Source organism: Sus scrofa, chromosome 1 (assembly GCF_054392235.1).
Source record: "Sus scrofa isolate SSC_HxYL_T2T_F1_AM1 chromosome 1, Sscrofa_HxYL_maternal_Yorkshire_Landrace_v2.0, whole genome shotgun sequence".
Classification (NCBI taxonomy): Eukaryota; Metazoa; Chordata; class Mammalia; order Artiodactyla; family Suidae; genus Sus; species Sus scrofa.
Genome location: NC_139383.1, coordinates 107,969,531 through 107,993,869, shown reverse-complemented (window position 1 = coordinate 107,993,869; position 24,339 = coordinate 107,969,531). Strand labels below are relative to the sequence as shown.

At 47.0% G+C, this 24,339-nt stretch overlaps 1 protein-coding gene across 7 annotated transcripts in view; it reads left to right on the top strand.

The window, feature by feature from the left end:
* The window catches only part of DYM (dymeclin), a 381,717-nt gene extending 360,426 nt beyond the window's left edge, over nucleotides 1-21,291 (top strand). For all 7 annotated transcript variants that reach the window (XM_021092955.2, XM_021092922.2, XM_021092933.2 and 4 more), the window contains one exon: nucleotides 20,901-21,291. In XM_021092955.2, coding sequence (XP_020948614.1) covers nucleotides 20,901-21,050 — 150 coding nt within the window. In that variant the 3' untranslated portion in view covers nucleotides 21,051-21,291. The remainder of the gene's footprint in view (nucleotides 1-20,900) is intronic.
* Nucleotides 21,292-24,339: the final 3,048 nt, after the last annotated feature.

The window sequence follows — 24,339 nt, the reverse complement described above, 5'->3', positions numbered from 1 at the left end:
TCATTTACTTATTAACTATACCTTCAATACAGTTGGCTCCCTAAGCTGCTTTTTTTTTTGTTGCGGCGGGGGCACCCCTGTGGCATGTGGAACTTCCTGGGCCAGGGATCAAACCACAGCAGTGACAACACAGGATCCTTGACCTGTCGAGCTACCAAGGAATTCTTCCCTAAGCTTTTTATAGTTAAGAGGGAAATTCTTCAGGCATAGATGAGGAACATGTTGCTTTTTTATCTTTTGTGGATAATTCAGAATCTTGTCTTTCCATCATTGGTCTAATGTGTGTTCTCCTTGCACAGGCCCGTGTAAGACAATGTGCAGCATATGTAATAATCTTAGTAGGAGGTTTCCTTGGAAGTACATTGTGTTTTTTTAACTTACTGAATATATGCTTGTTCTCTTTATTTCTCTGTCCTAAAAATAAGTGTGCTTTGATGAAAGTTCCAATTAGCAGGGGTCTAGTTCAGTCTAGATTTGCCACTCTGGGGAAAGGGGAAAATGAGAGATGAATAAAAACTGATGATGGCAGACTAGTCCCGATACAGAAAGCTCCTATGTGAGAATTGTGTTGCCTTTTACTTTTAGATGAAGTCAGGTTACCTTAGTGGCTTTCCAAGTTTATTCCAATTTCCTCCTTTCTATCACCCACTCTGTTCCCATCCCTGATTTCCAGAAGTAAAAAGGAGATGCAATGGGGAAGAATCCTGGGAATGAAATTGGCATGTGCATTTCTAAAAAGGAGCAAGTTTTTCTACACTTTGTATAGAGGGTGAACCCCTCATTGGAATCTGTTTTTCTAAGCTGGAACCTTTAACTCTAGTGTGTCCCAAAGATTTTTTGTTTCTTTCCAAATAATTTAAGGGCAGAGTTGGAGGAAGACACATGACAAACAGCCTGACCTTCTGTGTGTGTTCTGTGCATGGGACACAGGGCGGGTCCTGTGCCGCACCTTGAGTCCACTCCAGTTTAGCTCTCATCCCTGGAACCTTCAGGGCTTGCTGTTTTTCCCCAAACATGTGGGAGGCAGTTTCCTGGCTTCCATTTCTGGCAGGAAGACGGTCCATCAATCACTGTGCATCTACAGGCCTTAGAGATGTTAGAGTCAAGGCCCGGGGGCTGACCAGGGCACCTGTCCACAGATCCTGAACCTGAGCTAAAAAGTCGGTCATGGACGACCAGGGAGTCTCTCCTTGTTCCTAAGTCATTGGTACTGCTTGCCAGTATTTACAGGCTGATGATCAGAGATGAAAAGGAACAAAATTAAGGAAAACATCTCCCTTCAGAAATAGGTCTGGGCCTTCCTCCCAGGCTCTGTGTTTCCCCTTTTTTTCTAATTTTCACAGATAGAGGCAGGAGAATCAGAATTGTGATAACCCTTCCAGACAGCGTGCCTAATCTGTAAGGCTGTCGGGACTGGGGGCTTGTGTCAGCAGCTACCGCTGACCTAAATATAAAGGCTTTGTGAAGTCAGCTGCATGGAGACCCTTTCCCAGAGGCAACCATATCACAAAGATAAAGACTCATTAGAATGGAGCCAGACGGAGGATGGGACCGGATTTTATTTGTCTGCTCCTTTGTTTCCAGTGAAAAACAAAAGTAACAAAGGTCACTGGACTCAACATATGAGCATCAACAGACGAGACTCTTGGATTTATTTCTGGAACTACCCCATCTAAGCCCTCATCTCGCTTTCTGGGCAGGGGCAGCTGTGAAAAGCAGCCCAGCCTCCCTCCCTCCTCACCAGGTGGCTTTGCTTCCTCTCCTCCTCCCCCTCCTCCTCCTCCTCCTCTGTTCCCACCATCATCTCAGGTCCCCATCCCCTCACCTGGGCCCCTGCTCTAGTTTCCAGCGCCTTGCCTCCTGGGCCCTGCCTCAGCACCCCCTTCAATCAGATGGGTCACTCTGCTTCCCAAGTAATCCTCCACAGCCACATCAGGTCCTGTCACAGCTCTACACACACGCACAGACTGAAGACTAGAGTCAGGCTCCGTAAGGATCCGTAAACCTGCCTTTAAGCTTTATTTCACATCATGCCCTCTGGTGTTCCCCCTTTTCCAGATGGCCTGAACCCCGGTTGGTCCTGGCCACGCTTGTGCTCCTCTGCCTCTGCACCTTCTCTTCTGGTACCGCCCTGCGCCTAATGCCCTTCCTCCTGCCTTCAAGGGCCTGAATTCCACCCACTTTCACAGGCCACCCATCTGCTACCTCCGCCTGGAAGCCCTTCTTTTCTTTTTTTCCCCCTCTTTTTCTTTTTCAGTTGCACCCTTGGCATGAGGAAGTTCCCGGGCCAGGGCGCCGCCGCAAAGACAAGGCTGAGCCACGGCAGAAGCTCCAGAGCCTGTCTTGATGCCTCCATTTAAAGTCATTTCTTCCCGGACTCCCAGAAATTATACTTATTTGTACACTTTACATGATACTTATTCACTTCTACCTTGTCTTACAGTTATTTTTATAGATGTTTTATCACCTTGCTTTGGTTATAAACACCTTGGTGCAGTCTCTGTTCTTTGCCCCGTATTCCGTGGCAGTGGTTTTCATCGGGAAGCCACTGAGGATTTTTTTTTTTTTTAAGCCATAAGAGAATCATGATCAGATGTCCCCATTGCTCACGCACCCCTCACCACCCAGGAGCGCCTCACAGAGGTCAGTGTATGGAAGGGTTTGAACCTTTTCCTGTCTGGCCAGGGTTTTGAATCATTCCTTATGCTGGGAATGCTTTTCCACATCTCCCCTCTCCTTCGAGACCACGTAGACCCACTGTCAAAGCCGCGTCCCCTGCTGCTTACACCTGCAGAGCCCATCCCTCTCCTGGGCCACTGTAGCTCCTGACAGGAGTGGGTATATTCCTTACTCAGCAAAGCCTGCCTTCCAAACCTTTATATCGGAGGTGAGTGAAAACCATATATGGAACCATATCCAGTCCACGCACCTTGCGAGAAATGTACAAACAGATGCCTGAGGTGGGGTGGGCAGGCCCTGGAGGGGCCCATGAAAGCCCCTGGGGAAGAGGGGAAGCATTGGAGCCAGCCTTGTAGGAAGGATAACGCAGTGGGAAGGACAGCTTAGCTGTAAAGAGCAGTCTCAGAAATGGAGCCACCAGGAGTGGGGACTTGCCTGGAGTTCACAGAGAACCTTGGAGAGTTCGCTTTGGCAGAGGCTGATGGTTCATGGAAAAGAGAGGAAGCAGATGAAGCTAGGAGGTCACTTGGGTTGTCTGTGTACGTCCTAGAATCCATCTCGATCAGAACTGATAATTAGGATGTTGGTGCTTCTCACATGAGATTACATTGGAGAATTCCTCTTTGGTGCTTCTTTTTTTCATTTGCATTCCTCTTAACTCTCCAGGTAATTGCAAAGACTACTTAAGGGCAGGAACCGTATTTCATTTTTTTTGTCAAATACTTTTATGATAGGATCACTCTGTAACTGAATTTTGAGTTCTTTTACCTGTTTGATAATATATAGATTAATATTTAGGGATAAACTTATAGCATTGACACCAAAATAATTTGAGGTAGCTGAAGCAAGAGTGACCATGAATTGATACCTTGGAGCTGGCTGATGGACGCACTGATCTCTCCACTTCTATGTATGTGGGCATCCCTGGTGAGTTGCTGGGGGAGATGTTGGGCCTTGAATGGGACAAGACCTTGGGCTCCAGCCCCACACCCTTCCTGCAGCACTGTGTGGCAGCCACTTGAGCCTCATATCGCATTGCTGCAGCCCCGACCACCAGGACAGCCAGGAAAACAGCCAAGGGCCAGCCATTTGGTCGGGCTCTTGGTATAGTCACAACAAATGATGCAGACCCATCAGCCAGATGGCAAAGGAGACCATTATTTTTGTATCCACCATTGTGTTAAAATGCCATATTTGTTAAATCATCAGTGGTTATAATTAAAATGTAAATAATAATACAAAGGAAGGAAGGATACGTGGGTGAACAGGTCACCTTACAAGAAGGATTTAATCAGAAGCTTTATCTTAACATCCTTCTTCATCAGAACGTGTTTTGTATGTTCACAAGGATGGAGAAACCAGGCAAGATGTATCAACAATGTAAATTACTCTTACAATAAGTGAAGCATTTTCTCTTCCTTAATCTGCTTCGTTTGAAAGTAGAGCAAGAGCAGTATTTTAAAAGCCCCGGAACTCAGATGTCATCCCTTTCATGCTGAGCACACAACAATTCTCCTTAGGGAAATTTATAGTTTCACCTTGTCTTCTTGTTTATCCCAATTTTCTATTTTTTTTTTTAAATAAAACACATTCTACATTCTTTTCTCTAAATAAATCCCACGTATGAAAGTGTTTTATCATTTGTTTCCTATATTCAAATTCTAAAATATAATATGTTGATTACTTAAGTTTAGAATTTCCCTTAGAAATATCTTCTAAGGAGTTCCATGGTGACTCAGTGGGTTATGGATCCTGCGTTGTCACTGCTGTGACTCCAGTTCGTTCCCTGGCCCAGGAATTTCAGTATGGCACAGATGGAGCCAAAAAGAAAAGAATAAAAAAGAAAGAGAGGACATTCCCGTCATGGCGCAGTGGTTAACGAATCCGACTAGGAACCATGAGGTTGCAGGTTCAATCCCTGGCCTTGCTCAGTGGGTTAAGGATCTGGTGTTACCGTGAGCTGTCATGTAGGTTGCAGACACAGCTCAGATCTGGCTTTACTGTGGTGTAGGCCGGCAGCTGTAGCTCTGATTGGACCCCTAGCCTTTGTCACAGGGCAGGAGATGGCCTCTTTAAGGCCCATATGTGCAGGTGCAGCCCTGGAAAAGACAAAAAAAAAAAGAAAAACAAAGAGGGACAGAAATATCCTTTAAAATGTTTGAGTGTTTTCAAGGTAAATTCCAATTTTAGCTAACGTTCATGCTTCCAGTGTATAACAAACTGAATTATCCATGGTTAGTCGTTGCAAGTCAATTAAGAGATAAGCAATGCATGTTTCTTTATTGAAATAATAATAATTAGGCCTGTGTTATATAAAATTCCTTCCCTTTAAACCACTGTCCCGTTTTAGAAATGACTATAGATGTTCAGGTGCTTCACCTGCAGAGGTTTTACTTGCCTGCTGGGGCCCTGCTTTGAAACATAAACATATGGAGACCAACATGGAGGCAGGAGGGGTCCCTCTGTTCCCAGGTTTCCTCTGGCCATGACCTTTGTCACAGGGCAGGAGATGGGCTCTTTAAGGCCCTTCTGCAGCATAGCTCCTGTGGACAAGGCAGGGCTCAGCCCAGCAGCCCTGCCGGCCCTCATTGGGCCCCTCTCCCTTCGGGAGTCACACATCACAGCCAGCCTTTCATGTAGGATAACGGACCAGCAGAGGTGGTTTACAGATGAGGTGACTAAGTGTCAAAGGGGTGACGTTATCCGTCCGGGTTTGTTAGTGTCAGCGCCACGTCTAGAATTCAGACGTCCTGAGTGTTCCCTCCCTCACGCCATTCAGAGCATATTAGTCTTAAAAGTTTATGCTTCCTTATCATAGTGTCTCTTTCAAGTTCAGATAACTGGTAAGTGTGACCACTGCCAGGAAGAGCATTAAGTACCAACTGCCTGCCTTTTACAAGCTCCAGTCTTTCCAAGCTGAGGAATTCAAAGGGGCAGGAGTCCGAATGCCCTGCCTGCCTAGGCTGTGAATGACACAGGGCCCTGTGGCTGCCGAGGGCCCAACCAGACCCCTCGGTTGATATTTGCAGTTGGTCCCCCTCTACCCACACCCACGGCACACAGAGCTGCTGCCACAGAGAAAAGAGAAACAGCTCCCAGCTTCTTGCCTTGCTCTTTCTGACCACTACCCCACTCTGTGGCCCCACCTGACCTGAGACGTGAGCAGTGTCAGCGGAAGGCCTGGGACTCCACAGGTAGCCCTCTAAAGAGAAGCTTCGAGCCACGATTTGGGTCAAATTGGACTGTTGCTGCTGGCCTACACCACAGCCACAGCAACCCCAGATCCAAGCTGCGTCTGCTACCTATACCACAGCTCCCCGCAACGCTGGATCCTTAATCCACTGCGTGAGGCCAGGGATCGAACTTAAAACCTCACAGTTCCTAGTTGAATTTGTTTCTGCTGCGCCATGACAGGAACTCTGGGTCACTCTTTTCTGAGCGTCCTGGTCCTTCCTCTTGATTAGGACCACTGTTTTGCCAACTGTGAGCATTCCTTTTTTTTTTTTTTTTTTAACCTGCCTGCTGTGTCATTGCATATTCATAAAGCTGTAAAAGGTTCCCTTCGTAAGAAAATTATGGGAAAAAAAAGAGAAATCCCACAAATATATACTAGTGCTGTTAAATTTCCCACCTGCCCTGAAGTCAGCGCAGTACTCCATTTTAGCCACGGCGGGCTGGGTTTTAAACTTCTAACACACTAAGAAAGGAAACTTGAACCCTGAGTTTTTTGTACAGGGAACAGTAAAAGCAGGATTCATGAATGGCAAAGAGTAGGCTTTTGTAACTGGAAGATTTGCTCTGTGTTTCAGCTTCCGAATATTAATATCTTCATATTCTGTTGAATGTGTTAGCTTTCCCTTGAGTGTCTTCCTCAGTGGCCTGCAGTCTGAAATCCAGGTCATATTTGCTTTGTGATCACATCACCTGTCCCTTGTTTATTATCCTCTCTGTGTGTTGGTTTTGGAGAGCAGAGAATGTGAAGTATTTTTCTATTCTGCCATAATATTGACAATAAAAATACCCTCTCTTTAGTGGGCTGTTTAGTTGCTCTGTCTCATTGCGGTGGTGCTAGAATAAAGAAGGACCCTGAGCCCGCTGTGTGGCTGTCAGGTCTCTGACTTGTCTTAAAGGTCCTGCCTCTATTTCAGGGAAATGGGAGTAAAGGGTGAAAGCTGAAGAAACGGGGATGTGACTGAATGACCTGGGAAGTCTTTTTCGGCCCTCTTCCCTCCCCTGCCCCTGCCCCTACCCCAGAACAATCTGTGGCTGGCACTGGGGCCATTGTTACTTGGTAGTCAGCCACAGATCGCTGGTTCATTCCTTCTGAGGGAGCCCTCCCCAGGGTATTTCTTAAAACCATAAAGAGAAACATTTCTTCATCTAGCCTTTTCAGTTCTTCAGCTCATCATAAGCTTTGCCTTCCCATTCCTACTGCAAACAGACCTTTATCCAAGAAAGGGAATTAAAATTATTTACCTAAAGCACAGGAACCATTTGACTGTTGAGCCACTCTGCACTTTGGGGAAGCTCTGCACCTTGCTCCTGAGCTACTACGTGGGCAGAATCCATTCAAAACTTCCAACTGGGGTTCCCATCGTGGCACAGCAGAAACGAATCTAACTAGGAACGATGAGGTTGCGGGTTCGATCCCTGGCCTTGCTCAGTGGGTTAAGGATCCCGAGTTGCCGTGAGCTGTGGTGTAGGTTGAAGACATGGCTCAGATCTCGCATTGCTGTGGCTGTGGCGTAAGCTCCGATTCAGCCCATAGCCTGGGAATTCCATATGCCTCGGGTGCGTCCCTGAAAAGATAAAAAAAAAAAAAAAAAAAAGAGAGAGAGAGAAAACGAAAAGCAAAAAACTTACAACCAAAGGGAATGTTACTCCTGTGCATTAGAAAGAGCTTGACACTTGGTCTTCTGAATCTGTCTCCCATTAACATCATCATCATTGAAGACAGACAGCAGTAACCTAAGAGTCATTAGTCATTTGTGAAATGATTGCATACTAGAAGGACTAAGAAGCTCCCAGCAGAATCTGTACCCCCTAGATCGTACTGAAGACTGTTTTTTGCCATCCTTTCACCTTTTTATCTGATTACCCTCACTTTGTTTTCAAAATCAAAACTTTTGGAAGTTTAAATTTCAACCTCTTTTTATTTTGGGGGGGGGTATTATAAAATAAATCATATCCTGTCTTCCCCAGATGAGATATTTTATACAGATCTTTTGATTACTTCTTCTGTGATTATAGCAGGTATAAGTTCTAAATTATGAACATCAATGATGGTCCAGATTAAAGGGGAGGAATATCATATACCACTCAATTATTTAACTTTATGGTTTAATGTATAGTGAGGTAGGCTCCCCTTCATTATTTTCTTTTTTTGTCTGAGGTCTCGAGTCACATAACTCTGTCGTACTAGTGTTTTTTCTTATGCCATCCCCACCCCCGCCCTTCAGTGGCATATCCCACCACCCACTTTTCTCTGTCTTTGCTTCTTGCTGTTCATGTTTTCCCTGAGAAAAATTAGACAACCTGCTCTGGTTAGTTCTTTCTGATGCATTCAATTGCTTATCTTCTGTCTTGAGATTTTCAAGCAGTTGAGTGTTTCACCATTGATAGCTCTTTTGCAAATAGAAAGAACACAGTAAGGTGATATTACAGTGTGATGCATAACACCAAATCAGGTTTTTGAATCATTTAATAACGTCATTTAATAAAATGACAGTAATCATTTTACTGTCTTCAAGGAGATAAAAACACAACTAACTTATCAATAGCATTTTTTAATACTTTTTTTCATACTATTTCCCATTATGGTTTAGCACAATAAATTTTTTTTTTTACTTTTTGGAAAGCATCACCTGCATTCCCAAAGAGAACAAGCCTGAGTCTGAAGGAGTTTTGGGGTTGAGGTAATGAATATGTTTCCTATATGAGAACAATTTCTTAAAAAGTAATCTTATACACTAGTCATTTAATATGAATTCCTGTTTACTTGGCCCGTACGACTGTTAAGGCTGTTAAGGATTTTTGTGGTTTTATTTATACATGTTTGTACCTTCTTTTTAGAATTGGGAGCTAAGGGTGTTGCATCTCTTCTAGTGCTCATGTTCTTTGGTTCCGGGCTTTCTTCATGTTAAGGTTCAGGAAAGTAATACAGATTTTTCAGGCTAACCTAGACCTGTCCAGTTGACACTGAGGGGCCCCGTCTTCTAGATGGCTCTCCCTCACATTGGTGGACTCACTTTATATCAGCAAATTAAGAATCATTGGGAGCACTCTGCTTCTGTCCCTTTCCTCTAGATTTGCTAATTCTAATCCCCTTTGTCAGTCCTCATGACTGTGAAACAAACCTCCGTTTGTGCCTTTCATTCATCAGTCTCACACGTTAGAGTAACCACTTGGCCAGGACTGTTGCGTCTGACAGGAAGTCACAGGTCTGGCTCAGACCTCACTCATGGACCATGCTTGCGACACTGGGAAATGCTGCCGTAGGAAGCACTGAGGTTGAACTTTAGGTTGTAAAATGCATGCCATTAGAATTAGGGGATTTTAGGAGGATTTTCTCCAAGTAGATAGAAGAAAACATTGACTTAGCAGCCCCAAGGCTTTTCATGTACCGCTTGGAATAGATTGTTCTTTCCATAAGCAGAGGGAATGAAATTCTCCCATATAATGGATACGTGGGAGTGTTGATTAGCAGAGCCTGGTTTTAACTTCTTGCTCAGGAATAATTAAGGCCTGACTTTTCTGAGGGTGGGGTGCCCCTGGAAGGCTTGCAAAATTGTCACATTTACTTATAATTTAAATCCTAAGAATGTTCAAAGGAGATAACTCAAGAAATTAAAGACAACTTCTTATCTCTGTCTGTCCTAGTTGGAATTCTCTTTCCAGATAACTCTTTGACCTGCTCTGGCCAAGGCTGTGTTCCCACCTGACATAACCACACAAATGCTCTTCCTCTCAGAGGCACATCCATCAGGGCCAGGGCAGTGCCAGCAAAGCCCCTCATCTGCCCTTGTCCCCCACATGTCACCCACCTGTAACTCCCAGCATGGACATTCCAGACACAGCAAAGATCCTTGTTCTGCCAGAATTTGTCTAAACATGATTTAGAATCTTTCTCTAAATCTTTATCTCCCACCTAATTTACATATTAATCTGAAAAAATAATCTGAAAAGTGTAAAGAAATATTATCACAGACACTGTAGTTAGGGTTTAACTGTTAGATTTTGAGGTCATACCACACACACTCACACCCCCCCACTTTTTTTTTTTAAACCCATATTGCAGTCTTTTTTTTTTTTTTTTTTTTTTTTTTGTCTTTTTGCCATTTCTTGGGCTGCTCCCTAGGCATGTGGAGATTCCTAGGCTAGGAGTCGAATCGGAGCTGTAGCCGCCAGCCTATGCCACAGCCACAGCAACGTGGGATCCAAGCCGAGTCTGCAACCTACACCACAGCTCACGGCAACTCGGGATCCTTAACCCACTGAGCCTGGCCAGGGATCGAACCCACAACCTCATGGTTCCTAGTCATATTCGTTAACCACTGAGCCACGACGGGAACTCCAAAACCCATATTGCAGTTTTGACAAGAGTAAGTGAAGGACTCAATAAAAATGGAGCTTGTCTCAGTTTACCTACCAGGCATCGGGTCATGACTAGTGCACGTGGATGGGCTCACTTTGTCTTCCATAGTTAGATGGATATTGAAATATAAAATAGGACCATGACCACCTACATCAACATCATTCATTATCCATGATCTGATTTTCCCATGTGAGACTATACCGGCAGTAAGGCGATGGTAAGGAAAACAGGCAATTTGAGAAGTAAATTAATCTATTAGTCTTGAAGTATTGCCCTCCCCCCCAAGCCCCAGTAAGTCAGTGCATTTGCTTCTGAAAGGGACATAGGCTTAATTTGGCTCATTTTATCCCAAATAAATTTGGGCAGTTATTCCACTAACTCACTTAGTGAGCAGGACTCAGTTTTCCCAACTCTTTTTTCCTCCCATACCTCTTGAGTTTTTCTACAAACAGCAATTTTTACCTCTTTGTTGGTTTAGTCCTTTGTTCACTCACTGAGCAAGTATCTCTTAAGCACCTAACGATATTCTAGCACTGAGGGGACATATCCGTAGGAAAAAAAAACACTGCCCTTATGGAGCTTAGATTCTACTTAGAATTTTTTTTTTTTGTAGGAATGCGTTCTTTTTTGCTTTTTAGGGCCATACCGGTGGCATGTGGGAGTTCCCAAGCTAGGGGTCAAATCAGAGCTATAGCTGCCAGCCTATGCCACAGCTACAGCAATGTGGGATCCGAGTTTCGTCTTTGACCTACAACACAGCTCATGGCAACACCCAATCCCCGACCCACTGAGCAAGGCCAGGGATTGAACCTGAATCCTTATGCATCCTAGCCACATTCATTTCCACTGACCCACAACAGGAACTCCCAGGAATGCCTTTCTTTCTCCAGGCTCTCACTCTCTTGGCCAGATATCTGAGTCCGCACTGCAGGAAGGACCAGCAATTCCAATCATCTGTGGCTCCCCCTCTGGGCTCACTTTCAGCACAGGAAGTTCTGCCAGTAAATTCTCTGCTGTTGCCCTTCATCTCCCACTGTGGGATCAAAACGTTCTCTCCCTCCCAGCCTTCAGTATTGCAATTGGTTTGCCTTTGAAACAGGGCCTGGACTCAGTGCTGCATTCAGTCTTCTTGAGGAGTTGACACACTTGGCAACGTCAGTTGCCATCTCAGAGCCAATGACTTTTAAATTGGAAATATCTATCCCTAGCCTACCTGTTCTCTCAACTCTAGTCTCTCCAAATAAACAGACTTGTTATCCTGACCCTCAAGACCCCCCCTCTCCTTGTCTTTCCAGCAGTGTCTCCAGCCACCAGCCTTGCTGTGCGCTGGTCCCACATGACTGGCCAGGCCCACAGGTGAGACGCTGGCCTCTCTGTTGGCTCACAAGGGCCTCTGGACATGCAACGCCAGCTCCCTCCCTGCCACCCGTCCTGCCCCTGCAGGGCAGAACCCATCTGTCAGGGCCTTTCTCAAACTCCCCCTGCAGCAGGAGAGCCTGTCCTTTCTTCCTCCTCCTCCAGGCCACCCTATCAGCCCCCAGAAAAGAGAGAGAAATTTAAAACTGAAGACCTGCTCCTCCTCAGGAACCCCTTAACCTGGACCTGTGAGAGAAGGGTCTGACGGGGACATTCACGCAGACTTCTGACTCACATGGATCTCAGATTCTGGCTGATGGCGTGATGGTGAGTTTGTGGAGGGCTCATCACAGGTGCGGCTGCAACCTTCTGTTGTATCCTTCTGTTTTGCCCCTAGTCACAGAAGCCATTAGTGTGGCTCGTAATCCTCAGAGATGGCAAAACAAGGTCCTGAGAGGGAGGTGCGGTCGCCCAGCCTGAGCTTTCAGGATAGGGGTGTGTGCTCACCCTGTAGCTCCCTTTTTGGTGATAACTTACTGCCCAGAGAGGTCCGTGAGGTCCCCGCTGCCTGGCCGGCCATCATGCTCTTAGGTATGCAAGGTATCGTGACTGCCCTCCGAGCCTCCTCATGGTGGACTTCTTCCTTCTAGCTTTGTATTTCCTCATTTGTAACTTTTAATAAATAGCCCTCTATAATCTTCTGTATTTTGAATTTAGGTTTTTCACTAATTTTGAAACGAATTTGCATAAAATGGAACTGCTCCACGGTCAGCAGTGCTGTTATTCGTAGGCCAGTGCTTATCTTTTGCTTATCAAGTTAGGTAATAATATGTGATCCATCAGCAGCACATTCCATTATGCATAGAAGAGTAGGCCGTGGCCTCCTTGTTCAGACCATAATTGAGCTGAGTTGATCATATGGATTCTTTTCCTGGAGCTTGCTCTTCAAAGCCGACCAGCAGTCTTCCAAGCCCAGTGTTAGCCAGTCTGCCTGGGAGAACACCTCTCCTGAGCATTGTTCTTCCATCTTGTGTCACGTTCTGCCTCCTGCTAAATCATACCCCCGTTAGAGGAGCAACAGCTATTCCTCTTTCCTCTGCAGCCTCAAGCACAGTGCTTCATAGATAGTTGGCGCTCACCAACGTTTAGTTGAAGGACCCAGTATTAACACAGAGTAAAAGAAGGGAGGAAGAATTCCCATCATGGTTCAGTGGTAACAAACCGGACAGTATCCATGAGGGTACGGGTTTGATCCCTGGCCTCGCTCAGTGGGTTAAGGATCCAGAGTTGCCGTGAACTGTGGTGTAGGTTACAGATGCATCTTGGATCCCGTGTGGCTGTGGCTGTGGCTGGCAGTTGTAGCTCCGATTCGACCCCTAGCCTGGAAACTTCCACATGCCTTGGGTGCAGCCCTAAAAAGACCAAAAAAAAAAAAAAAAAAAAAGAAAAGAAAAATAGGGAAGAAATACTAGGGAAACTGGTTCATCATCCAACATCACCCCTGGATAAAATAATCGCCTGTAAAATGCCTACCTTGATATCTTTTTAAGACAGAATCTTGAAACCAGTTTACTCTCCAGCTGTGCAGAACCTGCCCACAGTAGCCCCTTCGTGCATTGTAGGAGCTCTCCTCGTCTGTCCCACCCCATCTCCCAGCAGTGACAGGCCACCTCGCTACTGACCATCACCAGTCACTTGCCTATTTAGAGGCTTGATACAGTCTTTTCAGGAATTTTTTTTTTTAATGTGTTATCTAGCTATTTGATTTTAAATTGCACCAAGCACTCTTGGAGCCATGTCAGTGCTTGCTGGCGTTTCTAATGCTATCTATATAATCTTTAGGTAGAAGAGGAAAAACGCCATTGAACTTTTGTGGTAATATAGTTATTGCAGTTGAGCCCTACATCTGTTTGCTGAACTTCCTGTGGGTTTTCACCAGATCACATGGCTGACAGCAGAGACAGTCTTTAAAGCTTTTGGTCTGCTTGTTATACCCGAGTCTCAACCACCAAATCAGACCTTTGCTTTGTCTCTGGGCCGGGCGTCCGGATGTCCCACTGTGGTGGGTTGATTCACTGGAGCTGGTAAAAACATTCCGGCCAAATTCGAGCGTCTAGCATTACCTCTGGCTCCAAAAATCAAAACAACAAGATTGTTGTAAGTAGCTTTGGATTGAGACCAAGCTCCAGGCTTGAGAGATGGGTTTTTCCCTCCTCATTGAGCTGAGTCACAAGACAACTGTCTTGGAAAGAGAGGGGCGGAAACCTGCCCCCTGCTGGCCCCTTCCAGATGCAGTCTGTGGAAACAAAGCCGCCATCCCCCCTGAGCTCTTCCTCCACCTGCCCAGAGCTTTAGTGGTCCTCAGGTGCATCCACCCAGCTGTCACTGGCTGGAGCCCACAAGGGGACCGAGGAGGCGGGAGAGAAGATGGGGTAGAAAGGTGAGGACCCAGGAATGCCCTGTGGCCTGGGCATCACTGGCCAAGTCAGGAGTGAAGGTGCTTGAGCGAGGAGGCTGGACTTGGCTGAGCCATCACAGGATGCATTATCGCTCCCCACAGGCTTGAAAAGAACATAAAGGGAAGAGTGACTCTTTCTAGGTTGCTGATCTGACATTTAGAATATGACATTTTTTGGACTGAATCCTGACAAAATGTGTCCCCAGTGTCCAGTGCTAAATAAAACCTTTTGGGAGTTCCCATTGTGGCTTAGCAGAAACAAATCTGACTAGCATCCATGAGCCCGCAGGTTGGATCCCTGGCCTTGCTCATTGGGTTAAGGATCTGGTGTTGCCGTGAGCTGTGGTGAAGGTCACAGACAAGGCTCGGATCCCATGTTGCTGTGGCTGTGGTGTAGGCTGGCAGCTACAGCTCCGATCTAACCCCTAGCCTGAGAACCTCCATGTGCTTCAGGTGTGGCCCTAAAAAGGCCAAAAAAAAACCCTTTTGTCTTTCTTTTCCTTAGCTCTCAGACTTCTAAGAGTATTAGAGGAACACATATTTTTTATTTTTCTTTTTAAAAGAAATGCATATTTCTTTTTCTTTTCTTTTCTTTTCTTTTTTTTTTTTTTTTTTTTTTTTGGCTGTACCTGTAACATGCAGAAGTTCCTGAGCCAGGGGTTGAACCCTTTCACCGCAGCAGTGACAACGCCAGATCCTTAACCTACTGAGCCACAGGGGAACTCCAAGAATGTCTGTTTCACTCTAAACCCGGGTGGGTTCTCTCTCTGGCTAAATAGCTCCCTGTTCAGGGGGTGCCATATTCAATGCAGCTTGGACACAGGTAGTCACACCAAGAGGCTGCATACACATTCAGTCTGGTTCACTGACTAGTGTTTGCAAAGCCCTCTTATGACTTATGCCTCTTAGTCACCTTTTTAAAACGTTCCCAGTACACTGTCTTAAAAACAACTCATTGCAGGAAAGAGGAGGCTCTCTACTTTGTGCTTTGTTATATTGGCTTGGTTAATAGCCAGTCCTCAGCCACTCCAGCCCCCATCCAGCCACACCCCAGGCTGCTCGTTGGAGGTTGTTGAACACGCCCCAGAATCATGCAGGGAGATTGTGACGCTGATGTCAAACACGGCTTAGAAGTGGCCCTTCTGTCAACACCACCGCAGCCCCATAAGCTTTCCTCGGGGCCGATCCCCACTTCGAGTCGAGTCCCGCCACAGGACTATACGCAGATATGAAGCTATGAGTTTCTTAATGTAACTCACTATTCAACAAATGATGACTCTATAGCTTTTTAGAACCTACCTTTTTTCAGTGACAGAACTTTATTCTTTAAAAATGCTAATGAAGGAGTTCCTGTTGTGGCTCAATAGGTTAAGAACCCGACATAGTATACATGAGGATGCGGTTTGATGCCTGGTCTCAATCAGTGGGTTAAGGATCTGGGGTTGCCATGAGCTCCGGCGTAGGTCAAAGATGTGGCTCAGATCCAGCGTGGCTGTGGCTGTGGCTGTGGCGTAGGCCGGCAGCTGCAACTTCAGTTTGATCCCTAGACTGGGAACTTCCATGTGCTACAGGTGCAGCCATTAAAAAAAGAAAGGAAAAAAAAAAGTGCTAATGAAGATGAGTCTGTCCCTTTTAGGCCATTTGTCAGCACTTGTTCCTAGGTTTTCACGTGGGGAGGCTCAGGTTCTTTATGTTTCTGTTATAATAACAGGAAACAGTGTTGCCAAGTAGAAAGTGTCTAGTTGGGTGGAATAAGAGAAATAGGTTAGGACCAGGCCAGGGATGGTATTTCTAGTCTTTGGATTTGATTGCTGAAAGTGCTAAAATAAGAGCATACCTTATTACATTTGCAGATCACTTTAATGTCAGTATTAACAGCCAACATTTATTGAGCTGTTAATAAATAGTTTTTGGGTCAGGTTCTTTAGAAGGCACTTTTACATGGCTCATCTCATTTGATTGTCACAACCCTGTGAAATAGAATTCAAAATCTGTTAAATTCAGAATCTCAGCATAGAGTAAACTCATCTTTTGAGAGCTTTGGTCTGAGTGATGGTACAAGATTTGTCTCAAGTCACCCAGCTAATAAGGACTGAACTTACAGCTCGTAAATGCTGTGATTATATTCATAGGTCTGTTCTTAGTACTGTGCTTGCTACACAGTAGGCCCTCAGTAAGTATTTAATGAATGAATGAATCAGTGAATTGATGAATGAATGCATGGAAAGAGGTGCGTGTAGAACTCCAGTCATCTGTCTGCCTTTCAGGTGCTTTTTCTTGTTACTCAAAGATTAACGAGTAACTAGAGTAACTGTATGTCAAGTGTTTGAACATGCCTGCCATATAATAGGCAGTCAGTTCTGTTAGCTATAAATGTTAGCTGGAATCTCAGAGTTAAGTTTTTGCAAAGAACTTCTACTGATCAACTTGAAAAACGTCATAATGAAATACACATATGCTATTGTCAGGTAAAGTTGATATTATACTGTTTGTATGTTCTATTATATACCATATCTGGATAAAGTTGATACTATATTAAATACTATTTGTATGTACTATTAGATACTATGTCTGAATATTCTTGCCACCCTGATAGTCACCCTACATTGAGATTCGTTTATTGTACTTACTCCAGAGTGAGATGGGTTATTGTTTTCACGTAAACTTGAGCCAAAATGAAAACAAGGCCTTTTCAGCTCCATTTTTCCCAGGTGGTGGAAAGGATGGATGGTCACGGGGGTGGCCGGGTGCTTTTCTCCTGGTGGCCTTTTCCTAGATCCGCCTGTGCATGATCTAAAGGCAGCCTTTGACTCATTACTCTTCCTAACTGGAGAGTCATCAGAATTTCCCCAAAACCATGAGGGCGGGGAAGACTTAGCGCTGGCACAGACATGTGGTGCCACCCCACTGAGCGGCTCCTGCCCAAGCTGCTTTTAATTCTGCTGGAAGGAATTCTTAGGAAAGCAGTTTGCTCCTTTTCTTTCCCATTCCACCCTCCCTGGAGCTACAGGAAGCAGGCTCAGTTAAGTTGCCTCACAGCCTTTCCTAAGGCCTGCCTTCGTAGGAAAGCCCCTAAACATGTCACTCGGTAGAGAAAAGGCTCATCTTTTAGTCATTTTTCTCTTACAACAAGAAGTGCATCTTATTGGCTACATTACCACTTAGAAATGTAGGATGTTGTTACTCCAGCGGAAAGAGGCAGTGCAGGGGGGTGGTGGGAGGAGGGGTCTGGCCTTTTCTAACCACCACCTCTGTGCCCCCAGCCCCCTCACTCCTCTCCGAGACAGGGTGAGAGGTTTTCTGAAGTTGAGGCCATTCCAAGAACCAAGACTTCCATCTTCGTTATTAGGGGGTAAAATTCTTTTCGTCTTCAAACGCGGTCCCTCATCAGTTGACATCATTGTGGGTTTGGTAATTTTTCAAGGACCCAGTAGGGTGCTGGGTTCTGTCCACACAATGAAAGAGCATAGAACAAACCCCAAAGGGCTCCTCGGAGCCTAGGAGAATTAGATTTTAGGACAAAGCGCTGGGGTGGTTACAACAATGGCGTCTTTCCAAACTGACTTTCCCACCCAGTCAGACCCAGACGTCAATCCTGACTCCACCCCACAGACTGTATGACTAGAACCAGCACTTAGCTGCTCCAGGCCCCACTTCACCTTCTGTCAGTGATATTGGCCACATCAGCCTCGGCAGGACACCATAATAACTGACCATGATGTGCGTGGGGACCTTCCAGACCAACCTGGAAGCTGCTTGCCACACCTTCTTGCTACAAATGCATGGAAAAAGAAAGTTACTGTGTTGGTGCCTGTCAGACCCCTGATTCCATGGCAAAGACATTGCCACCTCTGAGAACTCTGTCCCCATACCTGAGAACCTCATTCCAGGCCGAAAGCAGCACAGAGCACATGAGAAGGCTCATCAAGGATGCCCCAGGCCCCCAGAGACCACCCAGCTGCTGAGCGGTTGTGGTGCACCCACGCGGGCTTCGAGAGGACTTAGTGAATAGATGGCAAGGGAGTGGAATGCCAGTCAGATCACTGAGTGCCAGAAATAGGGCCATGTCCCTTAGCTGATCACTGTCAGTCAGACTGACCCCACAAGCCCAGTAGGAAGAGTCATCCTCCCCTCCACACTGTTGTCAGCGTTGCCATCAGCGCACACAGACACACTTAGCCTATGCCGACAATAATGAAGAACTGAGTCAACACACTGAGGGTCTGAAAAGGCTTGGGTTTTCACTAAATCTGAGTGGTTCTGCAAAGTATGGAGCAGATAGAGTATGAAGGAGGATATCGGGGTAGGTAACTTATGCTAGAGGTCGGCCCACCTGTAAAACTCCTTGCTGGAGTTCCCGTTGTGGCTCAGTGGTTAACGAATCCGACTAGGAACCATGAGGTTGCGGGTTTGGTCCCTGGCCTTGCTCAGTGGGTTAACGATCCGCTGCCATGAGTTGTGGTGTAGGTCGCAGACGCGGCTTGGATCTCATGTTGCTGTGGCTCTGGCGTAGGCCAGCCACTACAGCTCAGATTCGACCCCTAGCCTGGGAATCTCCATATGCCATGGGAGCGGCTCAAGAAAAGACAAAAAGACAAAAAGACCAAAAAAAAAAACAACTCCTTGCTGTATATTCTGTATCTACTGATGCCCTGGGAGCGTGGAATAGAGTTGGTTTTCATTAAAGTCGTAATAAATGGGGACTGTGCTGTCTGTGGTATGTTGAAGTAACATCCATGACCAGAGGAGCCTCCTTTTTCATGAATCCCTGTACCTTTTTCAGGATTTAACTCAAAACTCACCTTGCCGCAAAGCATTTCCTGCTCAACTCAGCCCCCACTCATCATTCTCGAACTCTCAGGATCCAGCACTTAAATGTTCAGTCTTAATCATTACGAATGTTGTTTTGTTTTTTGGTTTGGGGTTTGTTTTTTTAAGTATAGGTGATGTACAGTGTCCTGTCAATTATTGCTGTACAGCAAAGTGACTCAGTTACACATATACGTACATTCTTTTTCTCACATTATCCTCCATCATGTTCCATCACGTGACTACATATACCTCCCTGTGCTGTACAGCAGAATGTCACTGCTTATCCACTCTGAATGCAATAGTGTGAACTACCAACCCCCAACGCCCAGGGCATCCCAGTCCCTCCCCCTCCCCCATGGCAACCATAAGTCTGTTCTCCATGTCCGTGAGTTTGGGGTTTTTTTCTGTAGATAAGCAGATGTTGTTTTAAGAACCTTTAAACCTGTGTGTGTATGTAGCTCCCCTACTCCCTCCACCACCACCCTCCTTTCTGTTTAAAATCTTTTAAATCCACCCAACTAGTGTCCTTTTAGCTCCGGCCTGTTTGCTCCTCACCTGGCCCAGGCCCCACCCCTGCTGGGTGCCCCCCAGTTCTCCCCTCTGTGATCCAGTCCCTGCTCAGAGCCAGTCCCATCGGGCCCCTTTCTGAGACCTTTCGGATGCTTCTGGGACCTTCGCGCAGCGAGCTGGATTCTTCCTGCAGCTCCGTCCTCCACTGTGGGCCCTGCTCACCGGGACTTACTCTGCCCCCCAGTGTAAAGCACCTCATGCCTTCCTTCCGTACTGCTCCCTCAGGAGGAACACGCTTCCCTCTTCACCTGGCTGCCTCCTCCACCACCAGGCCTCTGGAGCCTCCTGTCCTTCCCTTCTCACTTCTCGGTGATCATTGTTTTGCTGTTGCTACTGCTGTTTCCTTTGTCTCTGCTCCACAAGGACGCTCGTCCGAGAGGACAGGAACTGTGTGGAGCTGCTGGCCCTGCATCCCCGGGTCCTGGTGCTCAGCCCCCACCTGTGCTGAGGAGCAGACGCTCAGCCAGTGTAGGAATGAATAAGAGGGATTGAGCAAGATGCCTTACGTGAAGTGGTTACCCTTGTGCCTGGGACGTAGTTGAGCCTTAGATGGTTGATTGCTTCATTCTGCAAGTTATTTACTAAGTGTCCGGCCACTCTCTGTCGGGATACAGCAGCAGACACAGTGGATGTAGAAATCTCTGCCCTCGTGGGCCACGCGTTCATGGGAGTGTTTCCCCTTCGCCCTCTGCCAGCTCTCTCCCTCCGCTGTTGCCTGCTTCTCCCCAGCCCCCTACCCCTGCCACCATCACCAAACTGCAGCCTCTCCTGCCAGAGTCACCTTGGCCAGGGAAGCGGTGGGTGGGGCTTTTAGCTGAATCCTGGGCTCCTCGGGCTGCGGAGAGGAGAATCACCTCCTCTGCCCTGGCGGGAATATGTAGATCGGGAGTAGAACGAGAACAAAATCAAAAGCCCAATGAAAGTGCTACTTACTAGACCTGGGAACTGCACATGCTGTCTCTGCAGAGCAGCGACTAAGCCTTCCCTGCGCCTCAGGCACAGGTCCCCTCCACAAAGCAGGGGCGACCCACAGCACTGCTGGCCCTCTGTGCTCACCGCCCGCCCTCAGGGTCAAGGCCAAGGAGTTCTGAGGGGAACTTCAGCCAGAGGAAGGTGTCTCAGGAAGACCCAGTGGGCGGCGGTGTGCAGGAGACAGTCTTGCTCAAACACTGCCCGCTGTTTCCCACTCTGGCGTTTCTCACCCCGCCTTGTCCACTGTTCTGGTCCCTGCTCCTCTCAGCACATGGTCACCCCTGACCAGGGCCAGTGGGGTTGTGTGCCCTCCCTACAGGTGACTCACACGCCCCCGGAGCGGCAAGCTGGATCTTGTGTCCCTGGGGCTCTCAGGCCCTCTGACCCCTCAGAGGAGGTATAAACTGCTCCTTTTCATGGGACTATGGGATTGACCAAATTGTCTTGTTTTCGTTACAGAAATTTCCAGAACTGAAATTCAAATATGTGGAAGAGGAGCAGCCCGAGGAGTTTTTTATCCCCTACGTTTGGTCCCTGGTGTACAACACAGCAGTAGGCCTATACTGGAACCCGCAGGACATCCAGCTGTTCACCATGGATTCCGACTGAGGGCGGGACGCTGCCTCCCAGCCTGACCCCCTCCAGCCAAGCAGCTCTTCTAGTGATGTTTTTCTGGGGAACAGAGGTAGACAGAGTCCCTGGCGTGTCTTCCATTGAGGAGGATCACACTGGCGTGTTTCCCTTGCACACTCGGGTTTGCAGAATTGGTGCCAGTTGGCAGTAGATCACTCAGTTTAGATGATAGCGTGGGGGGTGGGGGCACAGAACAATAATAAATGTAAAAACCTGCCGTTTCACATGCAATTTTATTTCTAAACCAAAAATCATGAGCTTTTCTAGAAACCTGATGCCTTAGGCATGTAACACTTTACCAACACATACTTTTTTTTTTTTTTTTTTTGCATGTTCAAGCTTTTTGTTTTGGTCATGTGTGTGTGCATGTGTTTCAACATTAAGAAACATCAGTCTGAAAAGATGACATGAGTTAATAAGAAAATGAAGCTGTGTGTGTGGTGTAGTTGCCTTTCAGAGGGCCCGTGATGTCAGCCAGAGCAGTTGGATCTAAGCCTTTAGATGCTTGGCCTCTTTCCCTCAAAGAAAAAAATGGATCCTTCTCGTGAAGCCCAGATTAGCTTTTCTGTGGATTTGGCCTCTGAGCTGTAGCTGAATTAAATTGGAGTCTAGCACAAATTAAGTTAATCTACTCTGTATTAATCATGGGGGGAAAAAAAGCTTCATGTTGAAAGCAATCTTTTTTCTTCAACCAGATGAACAGGAGAAAGAGGAGACCAATTTGATTAATGCAGTATTCCGTATGAGATGAAAAACATTTCTCTCCATTTCTGGCTTTAAACTCTTTTGGGGTCTGTGTGACCTGCAGTTTCCCCCCTGAGCCGGAGGAAGGAGCTTCTCAGAGGGAGAGGGCCCCTGATCGCCCTGAGCAGACCTGTAGCCCCTACGGGCAGAGGTGGACGGGACTTCAGAATCATACTGAGTCCACGGCCACTTCTGTGGCCTAGGTTCATTCTCAGAGACGCAAAATATTTGCTTTTCTGCACAGGAAGCACATAATCACAGGTGAGCCAGAGCACCCGTTGCAGCCTCCTTGTCTAATGTCTGTCAGGAACAGCTTCTCGCCAGTCCCTGCGTCCCAGGCTGGGGGCCTCGGTCATTTGGGCTCAAGACCACCTTCTGAGGGTCTGGGAGGAGCCCCCTCTCACACTGAGCTCTGGCAAAGGCTGAAAACACAGGTGTGGTTTCCACCTGTGAAAAGCCTGACTACTTTCTTTCAGTGGCGTTTGAGGTCGACCCTGTGGTTTCTTTACTGTCAGGACAGGGGCTGAGACCAGTGCTCCCTGAGGATGACTGAGGAAGGGCCGTCGTTGGCCGTGGACGCAGAAGACACTTGCAGCCTGCTTGCTGCCTCCTCAGCCTCGTTCTGTTCGGGCCACTGAGGCATCTCCATGGATGACTTGGGGGCTCTGGCATTTCACTACAGGTCGTGTGGCCAGGGCCTCTGCACACATGAGGCATGTGAACGGCTTCTGCTGAGCTGCCCTGTGGGGAGAGGCGGTCTGGAGGTGGAAGGAACAGTCCCCTAGTCAGACGGGAAATGATGACATTATTATTTCAGGGAGCAATTAGATTTCCTACATGGGAACTGATATATAGCTTTCATTTGTTCCCAGAACACTTTGCTTCCTTTAATCAAAATCACAAAATTTTAGAGGGTCACATGGGTCTCCTGAGCCTCTGGTAAGAGCACGGAACTGTCCCACCAGGCTGAGAGCTAGGCAGTGCCATGGGACAGTCACTGAGCTGCTGGACCATCCGTTTTTGTGAGTCAGGGCAGGGAGTGGGGGTAGGGCTGTGGCGCCTCAGAACTGAGAGCAGGCAGACCACCAGGAGAGCTTGGATTGAGGAGATTCTACTGTCTCTTGCCCGGGCCACCTGGCTCACCAAGGTGCCCCCAAGCCCTATTCTCCAGCAGTATCCTCGCCCTCCCAACCCCCTTTTAATTAACCACACAGGAGAAGTGCTTGCCGGCCTCCAAGCTCAGCCGGAGCTGCTGCCTTAGAGGCAGCGTGTAAGTACACACTCCCAGACATCACTGCCTTGGTCCTGCAAATCCACCCGAGTCTCTATTTTTATGAAAGATTTATGATGTGACAAATTTAAATGATAAACTTGAACGACACGTTAATTTGCTTAGAAATGCATTTTGTTTTCCACAAACTAAAAATGTATAGAATAAGGCAATACCAGACCATCACGTGTTTGAACGTAAATTAACATCTGATCTTTACCCAAGATACAGAGCCTTTATTGCAGTGTGTTATCTGAGCAACAAAGGCTTCTACCACAGTATTTAAAGTATGTGCCCCTTGCAATAGCACTTTTCCTATTAGTTCAAGGCACTGTGCAAAAAAAAAGTTTCAGAACCCTAACTCTGGTTCCCACAGTCACCCCTTGAGATGGGTGTCTGTCATAGGATCTGTGAACAGCAGCCTTGCAAGGTCAACATCACAGGGTGGCCACCATTCAGCAGTGCAGATGGGAGAGGGGCTGGGGAGCAGCTCAAGGACAAAGACAGAGAAAGGCAAGAACAGGTTCCTGAGCGCACGGCCAGCACAGACACTGAACACCACACAGTCCTCTCCTTCAGAAGGAGGTCGCAGGCGCTGGAGAAGGGAAAGGTGAGAGGAAAGAACGCAGGACCAGCGTCTGAACACTGAGCAGCTTCCTCCAGCTTGTGGAGCTCCCCCAAGAGGAGCCTTTAGTTGGGAACTGCTCTTAGGCCCTAAGTTTCTTAAGATATCTTTCTTCAGGCAACACTGTCCTAGGTGTTATAGCATTATAGCTCTCCATGTAACTGAGCCACTCTGCTTTTCAGAGCCATAAATTAGTGTTGTGGTGCTTCCTGATACTTTATAGGCTTGAGTTTGCAAGGTCAACCTCTTTGGGTCTCTTACTTTCCTCCTAAGCACTGTGCCTGCAGTTTCAGTCACTGCCACTTGACATCAGGGACTGATCCTCGGGGTTTGACGCCAATTCGGGCCTAGTCCAGTGTCCTACAATCGCTTCCAAGGGTCAAGGAGGTCAGGGTTTCTCTTCTCTGACAAAGAGCTTCCTATGTTTCCCATTGTGGTTCAGCAGTTAATGAACCTGACTAGCATCCATGAGGACTGGGGTTCGATCCCTGGCCTCGCTCAGTGGGTTAAAGATCCAGCATTGCCATGTGCCATGTCCAACTTGCAGACCTGGCTCAGATTACTGTGGCTGAGGTGTAGGCTGGCGGCTACAGCTCCAATTGGACCCCTAGCCTGGGAATATCCAT